The sequence below is a fragment of the Perca fluviatilis genome, chromosome 2 (assembly GCF_010015445.1).
Source record: "Perca fluviatilis chromosome 2, GENO_Pfluv_1.0, whole genome shotgun sequence".
Classification (NCBI taxonomy): domain Eukaryota; kingdom Metazoa; phylum Chordata; class Actinopteri; order Perciformes; family Percidae; genus Perca; species Perca fluviatilis.
Genome location: NC_053113.1, coordinates 43,910,250 through 43,924,867, shown reverse-complemented (window position 1 = coordinate 43,924,867; position 14,618 = coordinate 43,910,250). Strand labels below are relative to the sequence as shown.

Genomic DNA, 14,618 nt, shown 5'->3' with positions numbered 1-14,618 from the left:
ATAAAACACATTTGAGTTGACTTGACTGTCTTACTGTTAATTATGTCTGTAAACGGTAGGCGTGGCTTGGGAGTGGACTAGTAGGGAAGCGAAGCAAGTGCATTCTGGGAGTTGTTGTCCTTCATCCACAATACATTTTCTGGAAATTTTCATATTTCTACTACATACAGTGCCTTGCGAAAGTATTCGGCCCCCTTGAATGTTTCGACCTTTTGCCACATTTCAGGCCTCAAACATAAAGCTATAAAACTGTAATTTTTTGTGAAGAATCAACAACAAGTGGGTCCCAATTATGAAGTGGAACGAAATTCATTGGCTATTTCAAACTTTTTTAACAAATAAAAACTGAAAAAGTGGGCGCAAAATTATTCAGCCCCTTTACTTTCAGTGCAGCAAACTCTCTCCAGAAGTTCAGTGAGGATCTCTGAATGATCCAATGTTGACCTAAATGACTAATGATGATAAATAGAATCCAGCTGTGTGTAATCAAGTCTCCGCGTATAAATGCACCTGCTCTGTGATAGTCTCAGAGGTCCATGTAAAGCGCAGAGAGCATCATGAAGAACAAGGAACACACCAGGCAGGTCCGGAGATACTGTTGTGGAGAAGTTTAAAGCCGGATTTGGATACAAAAAGATTTCCCAAGCTTTAAACATCCCAAGGAGCACTGTGCAAGCGATAATATTGAAATGGAAGGAGTATCAGACCGCTACAAAACTACGGAACCCGCCGTCCCTCTAAACTTTCAGCTCATACAATGAGAAGACTGATCAGAGATGCAGCCAAGAGGCCCATGATCACTCTGGATGAACTGCAGAGATCTACAGCTGAGGTGGGAGACTCTGTCCATAGGACAACAAAAGCGTGATATACTGCACAAATCTGGCCTTTATGGAAGAGTGGCAAGAAGAAAGCCATTTCTTAAAGATATCCATAAAAGTGTCGTTTAAAGTTTGCCAAAAGCCACCTGGGAGACACACCAAACATGTGGAAGAAAGTGCGTGTGGTCAGATGAAACCAAAATCGAACTTTTTGGCAACAATGCAAAACGTTATGTTTGGCGTAAAAAGCAACACAGCTCATCACCCTGAACACACCATCCCCACTGTCAAACATGGTGGTGGCAGCATCATGGTTTGGGCCTGCTTTTCTTCAGCAGGGACAGGGAAGATGGTTAAAATTGATGGGAAGATGGATGGAGCCAAATACAGGACCATTCTGGAAGAAAACCTGATGGAGTCTGCAAAAGACCTGAGACTGGGACGGAGGATTTGTCTTCCAACAAGACAATGATCCAAAACATAAAGCAAAATCTACAATGGAATGGTTCACAAATAAACATATCCAGGTGTTAGAATGGCCAAGTCAAAGTCCAGACCTGAATCCAATCGAGAATCTGTGGAAAGAACTGAAAACTGCTGTTCACAAACGCTCTCCATCCAACCTCACTGAGCTCGAGCTGTTTTGCAAGGAGGAATGGGCAAAAATGTCAGTCTCTCGATGTGCAAAACTGATAGAGACATACCACAAGCGACTTACAGCTGTAATCGCAGCAAAAGGTGGCGCTACAAAGTATTAACTTAAGGGGGCTGAATAATTTTGCACGCCAAATATTTCAGTTTTTTATTTGTTAAAAAGGTTTGAAATATCCAATAAATTTCGTTCCACTTCATGATTGTGTCCCACTTGTTGTTGATTCTTCACAAAAAATTACAGTTTTATATCTTTATGTTTGAAGCCTGAAATGTGGCAAAAGGTCGAAAAGTTCAAGGGGGCCGAATACTTTCGCAAGGCACTGTAAATGACCCAATTTAATACATATTCATCTTTCCAGCGGTGAAATATCCCTTTAATGTGGGCCAACCATTAAGGTGGACCAGACTTTCTCTTTATATACACTATACTCTGCCTTAATGCCCTAACTTGCCACACTGTCTGTTTTAGCGCACGAAGGACTGGAGTAGATCCTGAATTTTGATTTGGTAATTGTTTTGAATCCAGAATCGATTTTGAATCAAACTGACCACAATAATCGAATTGAACCGTGAGATACAGAAATATTTGCACCCCTAATTACATTAGCTGTGTTTTTAGTCTAAAGACTAAGGCCTTAAAGTTAAATATTCTTTCAACTAGTGCCTTAAAGTGCATATTTTCAATTATTGATGACTGGCTTGGTTTGGTTGCTTTTTACAATTTGTATCTGTGAAACTTTTATACGATTTAGAAAAACAAATGTAATCAAGTCATGGGCATATTGTGAGATGAGCAAAGATTCAGTCCATGTTAGACTGAATGGTTTGAATCCATTCATACCTGCCATATCTGCCTGTGGTCGCTGGTAAAGCATGGTGAACTCATCTGGGTAATTCTCCACCCAGTTCCAAAACGCCTGTAGAAAGAGAACAGCATAAGTATAAGAAGAATCTGTACACAGCTGAACTATCCACTTAGGAATTGGACCAACTGACAGCACTAACACATATCTCTTAACAAGAGTTAACTGCTCAATTATTGTAGATATTTGAGGTATTTATTAATAGGGTTGGGTACCGTTCACATTTTTTCCAGTATCTGTATACTGTATCTGATACCTGAAATCTGATTCTGGTACCCAACGGTACATTTTTTCTGTACTTTCCCTCTGTAATAAAAAAAATTAATTTCAGTTGTAAAAATAATTCCAAACCTATTTATCCTATTTACTTAGAACATTTTGTGAAATTTTGTAAAACCCCTCCCTCTCCCCTCCCTACAACCTATTAAATAAAATAATTATTAAATTATTACACGGCACTGTAACTTTTATTCTTGTATTTGTATCTTATTCCATTTTAGCCTGTTTATATTTCCTATCTATTTTTAAACTGCTCTTAATGTTTTATTTAAAGCATTTTTGAATTGCAGTACCAACGTAATTTGGTAGGTACCCAAAAAAAGTACACAGTTTGGTACCCAACCCTAATAGGGCATAGGGTTCGACTAATTTTCTGCCTGGACTATTATCTGCTGTGATTTCGGCATTTTGAAAATTATCTGAATCATTTTATCTGATTGCGCATTAAACAAATTAATTTCAAAATGCACTACTTTGGCTCTGCAGACATCTCTGTAGCCCATCTGTAACCCATAGTTAAAAATGGACCTTCCCCTTGAGGGACTAATTAAGGTAGGTTTTCTATCTTTCTGTATGTCTGATTGGTTAATGTCACGAGTAATATCCTATCAACACTACTAAAGGCTACTGTGCCACAGACATAAACAAACGCAGACTGTGTGTCGAACATAAGGCAGCAGATATTGCTGAAGTTGCAATAAACATCACAATCCTCTACACTGAAGTTGCAAAAACAACCAGTGTTTCAGCTGCCAATGTTCTGCCATGGCGGCAGGTAAAAGAAGAGGAAGAGGGAGTCAAGCCTTGTTTATAGCTATGAGAATGGACAAAGTCATTTATGATCAACATGTTGTTTGCTGCAGTATTATCCAAAACGCTAGAGTGCTTACAAACAAAATATTAAGTTAAGGAACCAAGAAGTCAATGAGTGTTACCGGCAAATGGCGAGGAGGAATTGTAATTAAATGTAAGCTCAAATAAAAATACTTTATCACATTTATACAATTTCAGTAGAGAAAGGAGTCAAATATTTGAAACAAATTTAAATAATGAAATGAAAGAAAGTTGAAAGGTTGAATATCCTAAACAATTTGCAGGGTTCCTACACATTTTCCATTTCAAAATTCCATACTTTTCCATACTTATATTTCCAGACTATGTGGATGTCATAATGTAATAACTTTATTATTTTTTAATAATTAATTATTTAACTTCTTAATTTAACACCAGAATTGTGATTCTGACTGACTTTTCCTAAATACCTATTCTGCACATGCCTATATTGTCATAATGATGAATGAATAATGTTAAGAAAACTGAGTTGTTGCTGAGTCTGTGTATGTACTCAGTGCAGTTCGGGTGGTTGATTACCACTACTCTCTCATTACTCTCATAACGGGCCAGATGGGTGGCTCATTAAGCACCGCCGTGATTTCATGAATAAGGCAAATGTGATGAACACTCTGGCACAAATTTGGAAAAATGTACATATGAAGAACCCATAAAATTCAAAATGGCCAACTTCTGGTTGTGTGGAGCTAATTAAAGCAAACTGAAATACAGTACAGGCCAAAAGTTTGGACACACCTTCTCATTCAAAGAGTTTCCTTTATTTTCATGACTATTTACATTGCAGATTCTCACTGAAGGCATCAAAACTATGAATGAACACATGTGGAAATATGTACTTAACAAAAAAGTGTGAAATAACTGAAAACATGTCTTATATTTTAGATTCCTCAAAGTAGCCACCCTTAGCTTTGTTGATAGTGCTGCAAACCCTTGGTGTTCTCTCAATGAGCTTCATGAGGTAGTCACCTGAAATGGTTTTCACGTCACAGGTGTGCCTTGTCAGAGTTAATTAGTGGAATTTTTTCCCTTATTAATGGGGTTGGGACCCTCAGTTGTGTTGTGCAGAAGTCAGGTTGATACACAGCCGACAGCCCTATTGGACAACTGTTAGAATTCATATTATGGCAAGAACCAATCAGCTAAGTAAAGAGAAACGAGTGGACATCATTACTTTAACAAATGAATTTCAGTCAGTCTGGAAAATTGCGAAAACTTTGAATGTGTCAACTTTTGAAGTGCAGTCGCAAAAACCATCAAGCGCTAAAACGAAACTGGCTCACATGAGGACCGCCCCAGAAAATGAAGACCAAGAGTCATCTCTGCTGCTGAGGATAAGTTCATCCGAGTCACCAGCCTCAGAAATCGCAAGTTAACAGCAGCTCAGATTAGAGACCAGATGAATGCCACACAGAGTTCTAGCAGCAGACACATCTCTAGAACAACTGTTAAGAGGAGACTGCGCAAAATCAGGCCTTCATGGTCAAATAGCTGCTAGGAAACCACTGCTAAGGAGAGGCAACAAGCAGAAGAGATTTGATTGGGCCAAGAAACACAAGGAATGGACATTAGACCAGTGGAAATCTGTGCTTTGGTCTGATGAGTCCAAATTTGAGATCTTTGGTTCCAACCGCCGTGTCTTTGTGCGACGCAGAAAAGGCATACTGAACCAGCATGGCTACCACAGCATCCTGCAGCGACATGCCATCCCATCCGGTTTGCATTTAGTTCAACAGGACACAGGGTTCTTGTACTATTTTAAAAGTAAAATGTAATGCTTTTTAAGACCTTTTTAAGACCTCAACAAATAGAATTTAAGACCCAAAAATGTCATAACAATTTCTTTGGAATACTCAATTTATTGCCTCCTACAATGGAAAACAAAACTTAAAGTTTCCATTTGTTATCAATTATGTGCAATGTGTAAACTCTGCAAAAATACTTTTTCATGAGAGCTTTTTTTCAAATTAGGAGACCTTTTAATAACTAACAATAACACTTCCAACACTGTTTGGCCAATATAGATCTAAACACAATCAAAGCCCACAGTTGGCATTTTCCCTTTTTTCCCATTTTGTTCCTTTGTGATGCAGAACAGAGCCAACATAACATACATAAGTTGGATTACACTAAACACAATGCATTGCATGAAGGAACCATATAAGACTAATAATAATACTTCCAACACTTAAAGCAGTCTCAGGGCTCCAGACTGCGACCAAATGGTCGCATTTTGCGACCAAAATTTTAGAGTGTGCGACTGAATTTTACATCCAGTCGCACATGTGCGACCAGCAAATTTGCCCCCGTTTTTTACACGTTCAATGTCGAAATTTCGGTACCTGAGCGCGTAAGCGCAAGCTTATCTGTCCTCTCTGAAAATTGACAGAGAGCGGTGCGCTCCGACACAAACACACACACTCTCACACACACACACGCAGAGGTGCGATCGGCGCAAACTACGTCGGCTGTTTTGTTGAAGTCACAGTGAGTGATGCCAATAAAGTGGTTTCAAGTATGGTTACAGTTACAGGCTCAACTGTGTGCAATTGTGCCCTGGCGACTGACTGACAGGCTGAGGTTGTAAGGCAAGGCAACTTTATTCCTACAGTTCCTTCCAGCAACAAGGCAACTCAAAGTGCTTTACATGAAACATTAAAGAGCAATTGAAAACAGTCATGATGAAAATACAACAGGCTAAACAAGTTACAGTGAGTAAGAAATGAATAATTATTCAATTTAATAGGTTGTAGGGATGGGTTTGGGAGGAGAGAGGGAGGGTTTTATTTTATTTTTTGTTTAATTTCTTTAGAGTGTAACAATAAAATAACAATGTTCTAAGTACATAGGATAAACAGGTTTGGAATTATTTTACAACTGAAATAATTGTTTTGTAATTACAGAGGGAAAGTACCAAAAAAATGTACCATAATTTCAGGTATCTGTACCAATATTGGTTCAGATAGCCTAAACAATACATGTTTAATTTTAAGGTGAATTCATTGTAGTTGCAGACCAGAGCTGGTATAGTTTTAAAATATTTTGTTTACTGTCATGACAGCAATGGTGCCTTCTATGTTACATCTTCAAAAGTGACACTGAATTTGAAACAGCACATTGTAATTTCTGCATCTATTATCAAAGTATTTATTAGTAATACAGTGGAAATTAGTAGAAATGTGAATATTTGGTTAGCATGTTGATTTACGGTGTGTGCCCCTAAATGTTGTGGTTGCGCCCCTAAAATTTTCAGTAGGGGGCCACTGTGCTCCTAGTGAAAAAAGTTAGTCTGGAGCCCTGAGTCTCCATCATAAATAAGCTCAATAATGAAAGTCCTCAAAACAGCCTGTCCCAAGCCAAAAAGTTGACAAATAATGTACATGACTCTTAATGAGAGAAACCAATGAATAGAGAGGTCCATTGTTTTGTAACATCCCAAATTCTCCTCAAGACATGTGCAACAAGTGACAGCCTACATTAGCAGCTACATTTGCCCAACAACCCATAAAATCACAATTCGGCATATTTAAACAAAATAAACCACACCTACCAACAGTTACACCTCTTAAACTCTGAGCTAACATGTTGTTACCTGTTAGATTGTCAAAGTGACCATAGACCTGTGACCTGACTGGAGCACATAACCAGTCCTCTGCCGACTCTGCCCGGAGTGGCAGCACTGAGCACCGGGGGGAGTGTTGGTGTTTACACCGCTAGCATATGAGCTTTGGACCGCACTAACGGTACTCATTTTACACCACACTTAGTATGAATAATAGTATGGGATTGTAACGTTACTTACACTGAAATGACCCAACATGTCCTCGGCTCTGGGGTGACCCATGAACTCCAACCCATAGTAGTGGGAGATGACGTGGTGTGTGCCAGTCTCATAATCAGTAGCTAGTCCAGAACCGCAAATGAAGGTCCATTTGTTTGCTCTTTGTTGTTTAATTCATGCTTTCGTCAAATATGACAACATATGGCTTCTCACCAACGCTGCACGATAGCTCCTTCTTGATGAATAAAGCGATGCCATATTTGGCGACATATGCCGTTTTATTTTCACCACATGTTCGGGGAACATGACAGCAAAGACGCCACGTATGTCCTCGTTAGATTTAAATGAATTGTGCCTCCGACTGAGAGGTGGCGTCTGAATTGTAACGTCGTTAGTTCGTGCTACAAACAATGCAGGGATTAGCCTGGCCCCGCTATGGCTAGCTGCTGCCACATACCGCTGGTGCTTTCCTCCTCTCATATGTGACTCAACGGCTTTGGTCCCTAATGAAAAAGTCTTTTTACAGAATTTACACATTGCCTCGTTGTTTTCAGCTGGCGCCAACCACCTCCTAAATACATCCTCTTCCATCCACTTGTCCTTAAATTTGCACTTCCCCATCTTTTTTGCATGTTGAACCCATTGACATATATAAAAGGTTGAACCCCTCGACAACTGCGTAATGGCGGCACGCAGCCCGACGTCAGCTTCTGTAGCCGACGTACCGTAAAATAGCTGTTAATCGCGGAGACTCTCATTTCACACCATGCTAAAATAATTAACTATTAGATGTTTTACGGTGGGCCACTGTGCTTTCCCATCGTCATTAAGCGCACCGGCTGAAATTTTAATACCTACAGCAACTTTATTGTAAATTTAAGACAATTTAAGACCTTAAAGGAGAACTCCGGGCAATTTTTACGTTAATCTTGATCGCTATATGTATATGAGTACTGTCGATAGCAAAAAAAACGAGCCGAATCGGTGCTAGCAACACGGAGCTGCTCCAGCTAATGCCGAGAGCTCCCACTCAGCTAAAACGGCAGTTATGGGGGCATAAGATAAAGAGTGTCTTTGTGCCTCTTAACAGTAACAAAATGCAATTAATTACATTTGGTCTGTTTCCATGTAGTTACATAGTCACGGATAGGATCACTACAGTGCTCAATTACCTATTTATGAGGGGGGAATAAACTTCAAAATTTGAAAGCATGAACTGTCCTCTGGAGGACATCCACCAGACCAGCGGGCGCCTGTGGATTGTTGTCGGCAGCGGCAGGCAAGGGAGGCGGGGAGGAAGTAGAAGGATGCCAGTCGGGGCTGCTAGCCTGGCTAAGGAAACTACGACACAATTCGCCACTGCAGAGACTCATATTCACCAACGACCGCACACAAAATGGATATATATGCTACAAATACACATGGAACTGCTGCGTGATGATTATTACCGGAGCCTGGCTGAACACACTCACTCATCCCAGACGTCAGCTAGCAGCTAAGAGGGTAGGTGAATTTAAACAATGGCTAAGTTGCTAAACGCATCTTGTTGTCATGTAAGGGCCCTGTTCATGTTGCACAGACATTTTAATTGCATTTTGTGTCTGTTAAGAGGCACAAAGACACTCTTTATCTTATGCCCACATTACTGCCATTTTCAGCTCCGTGTTGCTAGCACCAATTCGGCTCATTTTTTTTGCTATCGACAGTACTCATATACATATAGCGATCAAGATTAACGTAAAACTTGCCCGGAGTTCTCCTTTAATTACCCGGATTTTAATTTAAGACATTTTAAGACTTTTCAAGGACCCGCGGGAACCCAGGGACAATGAACCCAAAGACACCTCGAGGCTGTGTAAGGGCTATTTAACCAAGAAGGAGAGTGATGGAGTTCTGGGCCAGATGACCTGGCCTCCACAGTCACTGGACCTGAATCTAATCGAGAGGGTTTGGGGTGAGCTGGACCGCAGAGTGAAGGCAAAAGGGCCAACAAGTGCTAAGCATCTCTGGGAACTCTTTCAAGACTGTTGGAAAACCATTTCAGGTGACTACCTCTTGAAGCTCATCAAGAGAATGCCAAGAGTGTGCAAAGCAGTAAACAGAGCAAAGGGTGGCTACTTTGAGGAATCTAAAATTTAAGACATGTTTTCAGTTATTTCACACTTTTTTGTTAAGTACATAATTCCACATTTGTTCATTCATAGTTTTGATGTCTTCAGTGAGAATCTACAATGTAAATAGTCATGAAAATAAAGGAAACCCATTGAATGAGAAGGTGTGTCCAAACTTTTGGCCTGTACTGTATGTCCCAAATGATGAGAGCAATGTGGATACCAAATCATGTGGAAATGAGGGCACCTTTGTCAAAACTAAGGCCTTCCACACATTATGGGGCTCTATGGAGCCCGCTAAACAAGCATAAACCAAATCGCTGTATAGTCTCACAGCCCTTTCCTAATTCCCAGTGTACATCCCAGATTCCTCTCTTCGAGTCCTCTCCTCACATCTTAGTCAAATAAACAATAGTCTCATATTTCCAGACCTTCCTCCACAGCGCTACGGAGGAGGGTCTGGCTAGTCCACACAGCATTCCGGGATAGGAGAAAGACGTGCTCCGGCCTTTATTGCCATTTCTTTTGACCAATCACAATCGTCTTGGGAGGCCGTACAGAGCTACGGCGCCTCTGCAAAATAGCCACAAGAAGGAACTTGTTTTGGTGGAACATGTGTACCTTCAAAGGTTGTTTTAGTTGGGAGAAGCACGTGACCGGCGGCCGCAACGGTTGCAATAGACTGAGCTCCTATACTCGCCTCCGTATTTCATTAAATAACCAGGTCTATTACTTTTTCTTCGATGCCAAATCGTTTTGTCTGTTGTCACGGTGATTCTGTGAAATGCCTGCAGGCACGAAAGAGCGGGTCTCGTCGCCTGGGCTGTCTACTCAGTTCGGAGAAGTTTGCTAGCATGTCTGCGGCTAATGGAGTGGTGGCTAACTGAGCAGCTAATGTGAACACGCTGTCAAATATGGAGGAATTAATCGACCGGGTCTTGGAGAAGCAGCTAAGTGTGCTTAAATCAGTGATCTACAGCACGGTGAAGGGAGTGCTGGCCGAAATTAATTAGGGCTGAAAGATTTTTGAAAATAATCTAATTGCGATTTTTTTCAAAAATATTGCGATTGCGATTCAATATGCGATTATTTTTTAAGCTCTTTGTCTTCTGTATTATTCAACAAAGACAAGCAATAAATCATTGTATAGTATGAACAACAGAAGATTAGATAGATTAAACAAACTTCTTTCCTGGAGGCCTGGATGTGATGATGAAATTAGGTGATGCATGAATTTATATGAATGAAATCTTTTATTTAACTACTTCAATCACAGTATTATACTGAGCACTGAACAAGCCTGGTGTAAACATTCATATGAAAGTCAGAAACAAATCACACAAACTAAAGTGCAGATTGCAGAAATATAAAAACAAATGTGGCTTTACCACACTTAGTAGTATTTAGATTAATTATTATTTACTGTAATAAACATGTGGATTGCTCTTTTTAAACACTGTCTTTGAACTTTACTAGACAGTCAAATAAGTAAAAATATAGTATATACATCGGTGTATTTATCTTTTTTACAGAGCACACAGAGGAGCTGCCTCCAGCCCCTCCCCTCATGAAGTTGCGTGCCGTGTGCATGACAGTGTCAACGACGTTGCACTTCTTGCTCATAGAGGCTATCGTTACGTTAGCAGTATCATGCTGCTGCTGGTGGTGGTCTTGTTGTGGGATTATCTGTTCTAATAAAACCGTTGAAACAACGCAGCCACGCTGCTGTGAAAGCTCCCCGAACGTCATTTATCAGAGTCTGGTTGTTACCCCTCTCCCCAGCAGTATCCCCTACTCCATCACACTATCTTTATAACGGAGCTAGCTAACTGGAGCTAACCTCTAATCAGAGCTAATCATTGCTAATCGTTGCTAACCGAGCCTTCAGTTCTGCGTGCCTGTATTCATTAACTGCATGTATGACTCGAGCCCGAATAAAAGCTGCCATTTTATTAAAATGGCTGTAAAAGTTTTAAATTACAACTCAGTTGTTTGAATGACAGAAATCTGCTCAAGGTACGGCGTAGCGTTAGCATGCTACCCGCCAAATGCGGTTGAATTTTGCAATTGGCAGGTACCACTGTCAATCTACCTGCCACATTGGCAGGTAGCCAATGAGAATTGAGTGATTCAGATGCATAACTATCGGTAAGCAGGGTACGCGGTTGCTTACGGGCCTGGTCCAAACAGGGGCCCGCATCACTGGAAGACATTAATTGACAGCCGGGGCTCCCTATCGCATTTTCATTACTAACACAATCTCAGCAGTCCCACGTGCAGCCACTGACCAAGCGGGAGTGAGAACGGGTAAAATCAATTTCCTTGTTTCTGTTATGAAGACGAGATGTGTGTGACTCGAACATCTCACATTTACCAATAAAACATACAGCGAAAGACCGTGCAAAACATTTCAGACCGTCCTGCCAACATGTATACATTGTAACATCAATGTACGCTGTAACGATTTTTCACTCAAGTCTTAAGTCTCTGAAAGTTGCTGCTGTTTCAATCTTGTCAGCTGTCTGCAGCGGGCGGGGCTGTTGCTCTGTTTCCCCCGCGACTGCCGCGCACACACACACACACACACACACACACACACACACACACACAAACACACACGGTGGATGCAGGAAAAAACGCAGATGAGACCTAGCCTACAGGATGACCTAAATTGAGGACAGCTACGCTCGTTACTGTAAGTGCAATGATAAGTTAAAGTCCAATAAGTACTTTATTAAACCGTATGAATGTGTGTCCCAGCCCAGGATAGGAAATTAACTAACAATGTAAAGATCAACAAGCCACTGACAGATATGTTCATATTTGATTCATTAAATAAATTATTATTTTTTGTCTTAAATCCACCAGCCATTTTCATATCATCATCCTGAGCCTTTTTGGTAAGGTTCCTAGAAAATCTTAGCCCAGAGTAATTAATTAATAGTACTAATTATTATTCTCCCCAATTCTTCCATTTTTAAGAACTATACAAAAAACTGTATTGCAAAAACTCATGTGTTATGGTCCACATTCACCAGTGTTTTTTTTATTGTTGTGGTGCACGTAGGCTACTCCTGATTTTGTCAGTCATCTCATCTCTTATATGCAGTGGCATAACGAGCCAACACCAGACCTCTATGCAGTATTATCAAGGCAGGACCCTCTACTACAGCACGTGATGACGGCGCAATGTCCATGAGTAGGCTACCATGAATAGGACAGGATAGGATCATAGAGACACAACAACCTGCCACTGTGGCACCAGCCACTGTGGCAGGTGCCACAGTGGCTGGTGGTCAAAAAAGTTAACTTCATGCCCTGGCGATATTATTGCAAATGCTATTAATCATTCAGCCCTAAACTTAATGCCTCGAAGCAACACATCGGTGCAGAACCTGAGATGCAAGAAAGCATGGTAAGTGAGCTGGACCAGTCTGACTGCGTCACACTCAAGATCCAGCGGCTTTGGCTGCCTGAAGAGATACAACACGAGCTGGCACTGCTAACTGAACGCAACTCTGACTTGTACACGCACGGATTATCCCCTGCCGTAAGGAACCGGAGTGCGACCGCGGGACTTTGATTCGATACCGGGCGCCGCGACTGGAGGACTCAGCACCTGTGGACTAACGGTATTTGGGCCACTGTATCGAGTTTGACTGGAGGACGCTGTGTGTAAGTTTTGAAACCAACCGTTGCAGGACATCTAACCAGACTGTAAGGAATGATGAATGCTGGCTACTCAGTCTACAATCTATATTTTTGAGGAAATTTTGAAGACGAGCTTTACAGGGACACGCAAACTGAAAAAACCCTGGCTGGTCAGTTTACGGTTTAAGTTTGTTAACAGTTAAGCTAGACTGAAAGAACATGAGGGATACGGTCTGTTCAGCTCATAGTCTGCTTATTACTCCAACTAGATTGGTCTGTTTCTCACACAGCTTAGTCCAGAAATTGTTTGAAGGTGTTTATAATATTTTTCATGTTTAACATAAGAATTCACTAGATCTGTTTCAATTAACCTGTGACTTAAGACAGGAGGTGTAGTTTTGAGCTGGAGTTTTGCGCAAACTGCGTTTGATGTGGTCACGCATCTTACAAATAGGGGAGGGTGTCTGCGGTCTAAGAGGGTTAGGGGATTTATTTTACTTTTTATGTTTTTGTCACACCTTGCTCAGAGGTAACAGTTCAACCTTTGCTACAGATTTGTCAGCAAAATCCGGTAGGGTACTCAAGACATGTATGCGTTTCAATTTTGAAGATGGCTGAGCTTTCAATCCTTTCAGTTAACATCAGGGGGCTAAACGGGCCAATCAAACAAGATAAATTCCTGGATTATTTAAGAAGGAAAAACATAGACGTTGCACTTATACAAGAGTCACACTTACATAAAAGAGATGTAAATCGGTTACAAAATAAATACTTTAAGGTTGCTGCTTCATCTAGTGATGACCATGTCATGGAGATGCACACTCACCATAGACAAAAGTAGTAAAGACTCTTCAGGCAGAATATCATATATATATATATATATATATATATATATATATATATATATATATACACACTATGATAAGAAGTAGGAAAATAGCCTTAGTTTCAGTATACCGCCCGGCTACATATTATAAAAGCTTTTTCCCGCGCCTAACCAATGACTTGCTCTCTCAATGAATATTCATTAATTATAGGGGGAGACATGAATGCGGTACTAGATTTAAATCAGGATAGATCAGGGATCAGCCATATGAAAGCCCAAAAACACATATCGGACATGTTCAATGCAGTTGTTGAATCCCACCATCTTACAGACATATGGAGGATGCACAATCCTACTAATAAGGATTACACATTTTTCTCCACACGTCACCTCACCCACTCCCGCATTGATTATTTTTTGTGCTCCAGTGAACTTAGGGCAATGTTCCACACGATAGCGATAGAACCAGAAATCCTGTCTGATCACAATGCGCTGATAACCACATTCCATTGTGATATGTTAGGAGAAAGATCTAGAAGGTGGCAATTTAATAATTCCCTTCTCCAAAACACAGATTTTGATACAGAGTTTAGAGCCAAACTGGTGGAGTTTATATCAATCAATACTGACGGACCCGGCGTACATCTGGCAAGCCACTAAAGGATTTATTAGAGATTTCACATCATCCTTTGCGGCAAATTTGAAGAAAAAGAGAGAGGCAAGGATTTCGGGTTGGAAGAGCGTTGTAAATCATTAGAGCAGTCACTAAAGACGTGCTTTTCT

At 40.7% G+C, this 14,618-nt stretch overlaps 1 protein-coding gene across 7 annotated transcripts in view; it reads right to left on the bottom strand.

Moving 5' to 3' along the window:
* Positions 1-14,618, bottom strand: part of nf1a (neurofibromin 1a) — a 393,989-nt gene that overhangs the window by 295,690 nt on the left and 83,681 nt on the right. For all 7 annotated transcript variants that reach the window (XM_039824923.1, XM_039824958.1, XM_039824930.1 and 4 more), the window contains exon 7: positions 2,317-2,392. In XM_039824923.1, coding sequence (XP_039680857.1) covers positions 2,317-2,392 — 76 coding nt within the window. The remainder of the gene's footprint in view (positions 1-2,316; positions 2,393-14,618) is intronic.